This window comes from Aulonocara stuartgranti (assembly GCF_965226115.1).
Source record: "Aulonocara stuartgranti genome assembly, chromosome: 1".
In the NCBI taxonomy this organism is placed as follows: domain Eukaryota; kingdom Metazoa; phylum Chordata; class Actinopteri; order Cichliformes; family Cichlidae; genus Aulonocara; species Aulonocara stuartgranti.
Window position 1 is genome coordinate 40,395,350 of NC_138939.1, and position 10,365 is coordinate 40,405,714.

At 42.0% G+C, this 10,365-nt stretch overlaps 1 protein-coding gene across 1 annotated transcript; it reads right to left on the reverse strand.

Annotated features, from left to right (window-relative positions):
• Positions 1-209: 209 nt before the first annotated feature.
• Positions 210-10,161, reverse strand: il16 (interleukin 16). Its single transcript, XM_082530922.1, has 7 exons — positions 9,139-10,161; positions 7,674-7,819; positions 7,274-7,439; positions 3,736-3,837; positions 2,027-2,258; positions 1,577-1,705; positions 210-1,420 (listed from the first exon to the last, which is right to left on the reverse strand). The coding sequence occupies exons 1-7, from the start codon at positions 10,039-10,041 to the stop codon at positions 1,254-1,256; spliced, it is 1,845 nt and encodes a 614-aa protein (XP_082387048.1). The 5' UTR covers positions 10,042-10,161; the 3' UTR covers positions 210-1,253.
• Between the last annotated feature and the right edge of the window lie 204 nt (positions 10,162-10,365).

The window sequence follows — 10,365 nt, forward strand, 5'->3', positions numbered from 1 at the left end:
AAACACCTTTACCTAAAACATGACAAATTTCACTATAACAGCCCAGCACAGGACTGCTGTGGTCAGTTGCATCGTTAACGGTGTTTCTTTTTTTGTGGCGGTTTTCTGTAGTTTTTTCAATCTCTTTCATCAAAAATCTCAAATGATTGTCAATTTCAAAGGCAGCTGTGGTAGCAAGTAGGAGTGAAAACAATCAGACATCACCTGAATCCCAGTGACTAAAGCCATTTATTGAAGATACAGGAAGTTGTTCATATGACCTGATTGGTGGCAGAGGGAGTAAAACTGCTTGTTATCACATACTTCAAATGTAGTCCAGTGTCTAATTTCAGGTTTTCATGTACTGCATATATGCTTGGACAATGGTGACACTTGTCATTCTAGATGTAACAAACACAGGCTACATAACTTTGTAGGTGTCATGGAGCAAAAAAATGTCTTCACAAATTTGCAAAGACACTAGTGATCATCTTAATCATCTCTATGACCATTAATTACCATTAATATTGTTATTTCAGGCACATGACTTAGACTGTGAGCACAGAAACTCTTTTTAATAATATTAATTTAAAAATAAAATTCAATCTAGTATATCAATTTCTGTAATTAATTGAATCTCTTAATAAGATTCAGTGTCAAGCTACTGCAGCAGTAGGCAGGCACAGGTACCTGCAGCTGTTGAGCTGCCTCCAGATTCCAAATTGGTTTTGTTTGTCGCCACATTACAAGCTTTTACTGTACAAATATCATTAAGCAAGCAAGTTAAAGCAAAACGAACCTTGCAGTGTTCAAACCCTTGCCAATTAACTGGGTTTTGTATTATTTCTCGAGATGTGCAGTTGTCCTTTAATTCTGAGAAATATTGTTTTGTGTGTTTCTTTAACCAATTTGACAGTTTTAGAGTCTTGTTTGCATATGTGGGATGTTTCCTTTTTCTCGCCACAAGATTGAAAAGCAACAGCTTGTGAAATTTCACTCTTTTCTTCTGAAATTCAAACTAAGTAGATGCAAAATTACTGCATAAAAATGAAAAAAATTGCAATGTCTTTGGTATAAAACTAAAAGAATTATTAACCTGATGAGATTTTTTAAAAAACAAAAAAGAGAAAAAGTCCAACATCTGTGTCCTTGTTTGCTGCTGAGGCTGCTGTATGCTGCTGTTTTTTTGTTTGTTGTTTTTGTTTGTTTGTCCTGGGGTATTTGTTTTTGTTTTTTTGTTTTTTACTTCAATCAGTGCCCATAAGCTGTGCCGGTCATTCTGCACCCCCCAGCCTCCTCTTGAGGACCACTGTGATGGGTCCTTCAGGCAAAGCCTTGATCATGTTCCATGCCTCAAATCGAGTCATGTCTTGCAGACTTATTCCCTGGACCTGCAACACTTCATCTCCACTCTGCAGACCACTCTGCTCTGCCGCTCCCCCTGAAATATCCAAAAGACATTTTTTTTAATAACTGTCCAAATATTACGATTACTGCTCTTTTTTTTGGAATCAAATTCATTTTTTCCCCAAAATAAACTACGAAAGAAACACTTGTGATTACGTTTTTGTGAATACTGCCAGCTTCGTGAGCGCACCTGTAAAGATCCTGTTGATGACTAAAGGTCTGTCTCCATGGATTGAGCCTTTTCCTCCCTCCAGAGTGAAGCCAACACCACCAGCACATTTCTCCAGCTCCACACTCATTGGAGCGCCCCATTCCTCCACTGCGACAGCAAAGACACAGAGTATATGTAGCCTGCATAGTATTTATAATAAAAATGTCTATTCTGACCTGGACAAACCTACAGAGCTATGTCTGCATTTTGTCAATGTTTCTCAGTTTAAACATTTGATGTTTTCTGTGTTCTGTTGTGAATATTTGAATAAAACATATGTGCATGATATTTGCAGTCTTTGCATTCTGTTTTTATTTATTTTGCACAGACCCCCAATTCTTTGGAAGTATTGCATTTTGCTTGATGGTTGTGTGATTTCTGCTAAAATAAATTGGGGATAATAAATGTATTCCCAGTTGTCTGACTGACCAGCAGGATTTGGCTCTTCGCTCCTACAGCTTCCTTCCTCTCTTCCCTCCTCCACGACTCTCTTGCAGATGACAACGACAGCCAGCTTCAGATTCCGGGCCTGACGCAGAGCAGTGGTGGCATCAGTGTGCGTGACACCCCACAGTGTTTGTCCATTTATAGACAATATCTCATCGCCTTTCTGAATTGTGCCCTCTTGAGCTGCCAGGCCACTGAGAAACACTTTGTGGACCTAAACACAAGATAATCAGTGAGACACATAGACACAAGTAGGAAACAGCGGCAAATTCAGAGATCAGGTAGAACTAGCCTTAACACAGTTTGGGAGAAGTTGATTTCATATTTGTTTTATTGTTGTTTTGTTAGATTGGTATAAAAATGAATAAAGCCAGATTTGACCCACACACTGTGGATAACGCAAATCCTGACTAGATTGGAGTAAGTATCGGAGTACTGGTAAACAGATGAACAGATTTTGTTTACTCGATTACTTGAATATGAATACATGAATCTATTAGTAAAGAACTTCTAATGCTGAATTACAAGATAAGGAGAAGTCCCAACTCCACTTATTACCTTCACTAAGGATCAGAGAAAGTAGAGCCTGAAATGACAGCTTCACTACCTCATTACATTTTTTATTAGACTCAAAATTTAAATGAGCATTTTCAGTTCTTATGCAGCTGCTGGTAATAACTCAAACTTGTTCCTAGTGGGTGTTGGACTCTGCCAGGGTTGCACTTTGTCGCCAATTCTGTTTATAATTTTTACAGGCAGAATTTCTAGGCATAGCCACGTGATGGAAGGCTTCCACTTGGGTGGCCTCAGAGTCTCGTCTCTGCTTTTTGCAGATGGTGTGGTTCTGTTGGCTTCATCAGGTGCTTCCCTCCAGTTTACACTGGAGTGGCTCGGAGCAGAGTGTCACCACCTCCAAGTCTGAGGCCTTGGATTGGATAAGAGTGGAGTGCCCACTTTGGGTCAGTGACGAGTTGCTGCCCAAGTGAAGGAGGGTCTTGTTCACGAGTGAGGGGTGAGGGGAGCAGGAGATTGGCAGGGGGGCATCTATGGGAGTAGAGCTGCTACTTTTCCACACTGAAAGGAGGCAGTGGAGGTGGTTCAGTCTTCTGGCAAGGATACCTGCTGGGCGCCTCCTGGGTACAGTGGTTCGGCATGTCCCACCGGGAGGAGGCCCAGGGACAGACCCAGGACACTGGAGAGATTACATGTTTTTGCTGGCCTGGGAATGCCTTGGTGTTCCCCTGGACAAGCTAGAGGAGGTGGCTGGGGAGAGGGAGGTCTGGACTTCTCTGCTTAGGCTGCTGCCCACGTGATCCAGGCCCAGATAAACGGAGGAAAATGGATGGATGGTATGGCTCATTATCACCAACAGATGTGACGGATATATCTGTTGGTGAAGCCAACTGAATATGTCGCAGAATATCAGCTGAGCAATCAGTTGATGTGGGCTTGCAATTCGATGACCTGATTTGCTGTGATTGCTGTCAATCACTGTTTCATGTTTTCTTTTAAACATTATTTTCAGTGGATATTCACAGGGTTCGATTGCACATTTTTATACTGCATTTTAAACTAATGCCAACTTTTCAGTGAATACAGTTGCAATGCTTTTTATTTCACATTAGACAGAATAACATTTTGGAAAAAATAGATTAGAATTCAGTAATATAAATGTGTAGTGTGTATCTTACAGTAACAGCTTTGTTCTCCAGGTCAGACCCTCCAGCAATGGTAAAGCCAAGCCCAGCTCCCTCGTCTTTATGAAGAATCACAACATGGATGTCCACTAGTTGCTGTGGAAAGATGTAGGTTTACTTGAGCGGCCATTTTTAAGGCATTTTTTCAACAGTAATCCACACATTTTTCTATTTTCTGGATCATGTTTTTCAAATGTAATATTTTTACATGTAATAATAATAATAATAATAATAATAATAATAATGTATACTTTATTGATCCCCGTGGGGAAATTCCTCTCTGCATTTAACCCATTCACTCAGTGAAGCGGTGGGCAGCCATTGGGCGCCCGGGGAGCAGTGTGTAGGGACGTGTATATGTAATATTTATTACATAAATATTTATGTAATATTTATGCATATGAAATGTTGCACTTGCTTATTTGAATTTTGAGGGGTTTTTTTTAATATTTAGTTTCAGGAAAGTTGTTAAGATTCACTGTAGGGTATAATTTAATATTAAAATATGTATAATATAATACATTGTCAGAGGCCAATTTAAAAGGTTCAAAACAGGTTTGAAATACAACCATCCTTGTCATTTTGTTCCAAACACCAACTACAATATCCTACACAATATAGCAGAATCCAGTAAACTACGACACTGCAAAAATATTTAGAGCATGTATGATACTGTGTGGTAAAGAAAATCTCCAGAAGACAAACTGCACAGCGTAACAAAATCAATCATGAATAATTTGTTAACATTTTTCAGTATCCCTCATCCCACACCACTCTGCATTTAATCATAATTATTATTAACCTCTGTCTCTCTTCCACAGCATGTCTTTATCCTGTCTTCCTTCTCTCACCCCAACCAATCACAGCAGATGGCCCCGCCCCTCCCTGAGCCTGATTCTGCCGGAGGTTTCTTCCTGTTAAAAGGGAGTTTTTCCTTCCCACTGTCTCCACAGTGCTTGATCATAGGGGCTCATATGATTGGTGGGTTTTTCTCTGCATGTGTTATTGTGGGGTCTGTCTTAAATACACTCAACAAAAATATAAACGCAACACCTTTGTTACTGCTCCCATTCCCCATGGGATGGACGTAGAGACCTAAAATTCATTCCAGATACACAATATAACCATCCCTCCCAAACAGTGGTCACAAATCAGTCCAAATGTGTGGTAGTGGGCACATCTGCTATATTGAGATAATCCATCCCACCTCACAGGTGTGCCACATCAGGATGCTGATCTGACATCATGAGTAGTGCACAGGTGTACCTCAGACTGCCCACAACAAAAGGCCACCCTGGAATGTGCAGTTTTGTCTCACAGCAAAATGCCACAGATGCCACAAGCAATGAGGGAGCGTGCAATTGGCATGCTGACAGCAGGAATGTCAACCAGATCTGTCGCCCGTGCATTGAATGTTCATTTCTCAACCATAAGCCGTCTCCACAGGCGTTTCAGAGAATATGGCAGCACATCCAACCGGCCTCACAACCGCAGACCTCGTGTAACCACACCAGCCCAGGACCTCCACATCCAGCAGGTTCACCTCCAAGATCGTCTGAGACCAGCCACCCAGACAGCTGCTGGAACAATTGGTTTGCACAACCAAACAATTTCTGCACAAACTGTCAGAAACCGTCTCAGGGAAGCTCAACTGCATGCCCGTCGTCCTCATCGGGGTCTTGACCTGACTCCAGCTCGTCGCCGTAACAGACTTGTGTGGGCAAATGCTCACATTCGATGGCGTCTGGCACGTTGGAGAGGTGTGCGCTTCACGGATGAATCATGGTTCACATTGTTCAGGGCAGATGGCAGCTGAGAATGTCCCAGTTCTTGCATGGCCAGCATACTCACCGGACATGTCACCCATTGAGCATGTTCGGGATGTGCTTGACCGGCGTATACGACAGCGTGTACCAGTTCCCACGAATATCCAACAACCTCGCACAGCCATTGAAGTGGAGTGGACCAACATTCCACAGGCCACAATTGACAATCTGATAGACTCCATGCGACGATGTGTTGCACTGCATGAGGCAAATGGTGGTCACACCAGATACTGACCGGTTCTGGGTCCCCAGACCCCCAATAGCGCAAAAAACTGCACATTCCAGGGTGGCCTTTTGTTGTGGGCAGTCTGAGGTACACCTGTGCACTACTCATGATGTCAGATCAGCATCCTGATGTGGCACACCTGTGAGGTGGGATGGATTATCTCAATATAGCAGATGTGCCCACTACCACACATTTGGACTGATTTGTGACCACTGTTTGGGAGGGATGGTTATATTGTGTATCTGGAATGAATTTTAGGTCTCTACGTCCATCCCATGGGGAATGGGAGCAGTAACAAAGGTGTTGCGTTTATATTTTTGTTGAGTGTATAAAGCGTGCTTAATATAAAGCACCTTGAGGCGACTGTTGTGGTGATTTGGCGCTGTATAAATAAAATATTTTTTTATTTATGCACACAAGTAACAAACGTATTGTTCAAGAGAAATGTTAAATCCTCAACCTATCTTTCAACATGTCTGGTGAAAATATGTGCACTTTATTGGTCTTGGACAAGGGCATTTCAAAATTGCTCAATAGTGCCACTTACAACATCTTTATCAAAGTACTACAGACATGTAGCACACAGTGAGCAATGTTTATTAGTCCTTTATTTATCCAGGTAAAATCTCATTGAGATTAAAAATCTCATTTCCAAGAGAGACCTGGCATCATGGCAGCAAATGTTAATGTTATGTAAATGTTAATGAATTTTCGTACACATGTGTAATATGGCAGGTTGGATGCAATGACCCAAACCCAACATAAAGTCCACCATTTTGAATTAAAGATAACATTTTAGTACCAATTTTATCATTTCCTGTGGTCACACATTTTCACATATCAGACCAGCCTAATATTTGGCCCAATACTTGGGTGATGTTAAATTATGATGCTTTTGAGCTTTTGTTGAAAGGCATATCCGTGGCATCATGGCAGATTTCTACCATTTGCCATGAAATTTATTTTGCAGGCATTCACTTATATATCTATTTCATTTATATTCTGCCAAATCACAACAGCAGTTGCCTCAAGATGCTTTATATTGTAAGATAAAGACCCAATACAGAGAAAACCCCAACATCAATCAAATGACCCCCTTGGAGCAAGCACTCGAGCGCACCATTTCTGAGTAAAACTTTAAAGTTAATTTTTCCTAAGTTCATTGACGAGGATGTATGCAAATGGGATCACTGGTTAGACCCTCTGTTGTTTGCAGTGCAGGAGATGTCCCCGGTCTCCACAGGATTTTGCTCCTTTCGGTTGTTGTTTAGCAGGAAGCCGTGGTGGGTTGGATTTAATTACAGAAAATTGGGAGGAAGATACTTCATTTCAGTCTTTTTTTGTGTCCATTACTAAAGTTTCATTTTGTTACTTCATGATGTATAACTGAAAATGTTAATCTCTTACAGTTTTTACAACTTGTCTCTAAAGATGTTGTGAATTAATGGAACTGTGATATACGACATGTTTGTTTTTTTACCTTCAGTGTTTCTTCATCTAAAGCCTCAACTTCCTGAATCATCTTCTGTATTTCCTGTGAATTGATAGCTGTGATGACAGAGTGCGCAGAAGCAGAAACAGAAGCAGTCTCGTTGTGAACTCCACCCTCCCCTCGATCAGTGATGCACTCCTTCAAAGTGAACAGGCTGTATTTATGGAGACAGAAAGGCATTAGATCTGACGAGTGTCAGGTACCCATGAGCGCAAGCATAGGTACAAGTATAGAACTGTGCTCTATTTAACATGTTTTTAAAAATTAACTACTCCTTCTTTGATTAAACTGGGAGTATTTGTTAACTTAAGCCAAATTCCCTGAGAACAAAAGTTAAACAACAAAGCAGTGCATTTTGCATGTCCACATGTCTCAACTGAAGTGATACCTGAAAGAGAATCCTCTGCCTGACGTGTCCAAGGCTAGATCAGACTCCTGCTGGTTAATGGAGTCCAGTGAAGAGGTGTCCTGCAGGTTTGTGGAGGAAGGATTACCTCCACAGACGGTCAAAGAGCACATCAATGCTTGTGACACCTGTAACAAAAACACACTAAATCAGACACAAATTTAAAATCATGTTATTTTTGTGGGGAAACTGTAAACATACAAAGAGAATTACATCGGAAAGTCCAACAAATATTTTGAATCTGTAGATTGTAAATCGACCTTTGCTGATTTATGTGGAAGCCTTTTTCTTTCAAAACCCCTTCTTCTGTTTAGGTTAGGGAGACAGGTAAGAGGCCTGGATTTTCTTTTGGATTCCTCGTGATGGGTAAGTTAGTTTTGTTTTATTTCTAGAGCTTTTTCTTTGTTGTTTTGGTGATGCCCACCAGACTAATAAAATATTTGGTTGTTGTAAAACTGGAAACTCTGTGGCAGCCTTGGTCCTCCCCTGGGACCAGGAAGCAGGTGCAATGTCTTCTTGTGTTGCTCTCTGGCTTTCTCTAGGCTGGGGTGTAGCAGCACACACAACAGATACACAACATACATTCACCCTGCAGGAAAACGAGTGAAGGAGACCATTACAACCAAGCTGGGTTTGTTGGGTGCAGAGGTTGAAGAAACTTCCTCCCTTTCTTTAATCACACCTGCCCTGTGTCAGATGTTCCATTGACCCACTGAGAGGAATCACTTCAGAAACATCAGGAAAACGAGCTCATCCCAGGGATCAACTAGGATCATAATCTTCACCAGGGGCTCCCTCAGAGAGAAATCTCCTTCTCTACTGTAGATGAACAAACCCAGCACTTTAGGAGCACTCTTATACTGATGTTTGCTTTGTGTGATGGTAGAGTCACTTCCCATCATCCTCAGATAAAGCGCAGAGGCTCTGGACTTTTACAGAATGGTTTTATATCCAGTCCTGTAGAAAGTGCCAGGTGGTTCGTGCCAGGGTGTTGGGCCTCAGATGGGTTCAGCTGCCTGTCGCCTGTGGTTCGTTGAGACTCTCACTCTTAGGCCGTGGGTAACCCATCTGGGGCCTCCCTTCTTTTCCTGCTGGGATGGACACACAGCCAGTATGTGTGGTCTTATGTCTTCTGTACTCCTGGGGCTATGGATGGCCCGGATCTTTCTCTGTCTGCCTCTGGCTCCTGGGGGGCGCTATAATAACTTCCCACCCCTCATTATCAAGTACACTTCGTAACAAACAAAAATACAAAGAGACTCACTCCTACTCACAAACACCACAAAAAGATTGTTGATTTGTGTATCTGTCCATTTTCACATGTAAGCGAAGCTGGTAGAGGAACAAAATAATATTGTACTGATAAATGTTAAGGCTGAATATTCCCAAACGTGGGAATATTCAGCCTTGACAATATAAAATAAACACAATATATGTGTGAGATTACCTGATTACTGAAGGTAATTATTTTCCCCAGGCTTTCACTCTCTGGGTTGCTCACGGTGTTACTCTCTGTGGCCGGAGCAGCATTCCCAGCAGTCCTTGACAGCTTTCCTTCCTCCTCTGTCCAGTCAGAGCTATTTTGACCTTCAGTTTGATTGGATCTCATAGATGTTTCAGAACACTCAGAATCCACAAGCTCAGACTCCAGGTTGGTGGGTAAGGCTTCACTGCTGTCATGCACTGGAGCAGACTGATAATCATTTATCCCTGACTCCACATCAGTGTTGATAGTCTGAGAATACATGGAATCAGTGGTAGACTGATTAAAATGAGTTTCATCTTCAGAGGACTTTTCTGTTGTTTGTTGACAAGCTTCATTGCTGGCTGAGGCAATGGCACAGGGCGCAACAGAGGCAGGTATGTTGTCTTCCTCCTTACTAGGTGCTGGATCTCTGGACTGGATCTCTCTGGAAAATTCAGTTTTGTTCTTCACATTATCTCCATTTGAGGCAGAATAGGAAGAGCAAGGGGCTCGGGATCCCTTCTCCACTGGAGAGAGGGTTGTTGAAGGAGCCAATGGTCTTCTGTTGCTCCCCTTTTCTGGAGCTTCTGGACTGGAAAAAGTCTCAAAAGAGTGAATCCTTTGCTTGATTGATTGGTTGGTTGCAGATGATGCAGATCTGATGGCAAAGTTTCTGCTGAAGCTTGCAGCAGATGTTTGCTCTGATGGTTTTGCTTGCGTCTTCTGGTCCTGCTCATCCTTAATTTTCCTCAGACTCTGGCGAAACCAGGCAGGTTTGGGTGCCACTGGAGGCGCCTTTTTAAGTTCTGAAGGAGTTTCAGATTTATTTTCAGGAGTCATTGCGACTGTGTCATCGACCTCAAGGACATTCTCTTCGTCATTCATTGTAGCAGAAAGGCCGTGTACATTAACAGTAACTCTACTGTCTGTAAGGTGTGGGTAGTGATTCTCGCAGCTTTTCAGAGGAGGTGTTCTCGTGAACCCAGGGATCCCAAAGCTGTTCTTGGATAGAGTGACCAACACAGGCCTGTCTCTTTAGAGTTTTTCTCTTTGGCTGTGAGCAGTGAACAGCTGATGAACTACCTGTACACAAGACACAGACAAAAACAAAAGAATTTATTGTGCATTTGAAACATTTCATGTCACAAACTCAAAATCTGAATAGTTTTAACTTAAAGGTGGATGCATCTTAAAATCCACCAGCTTAAG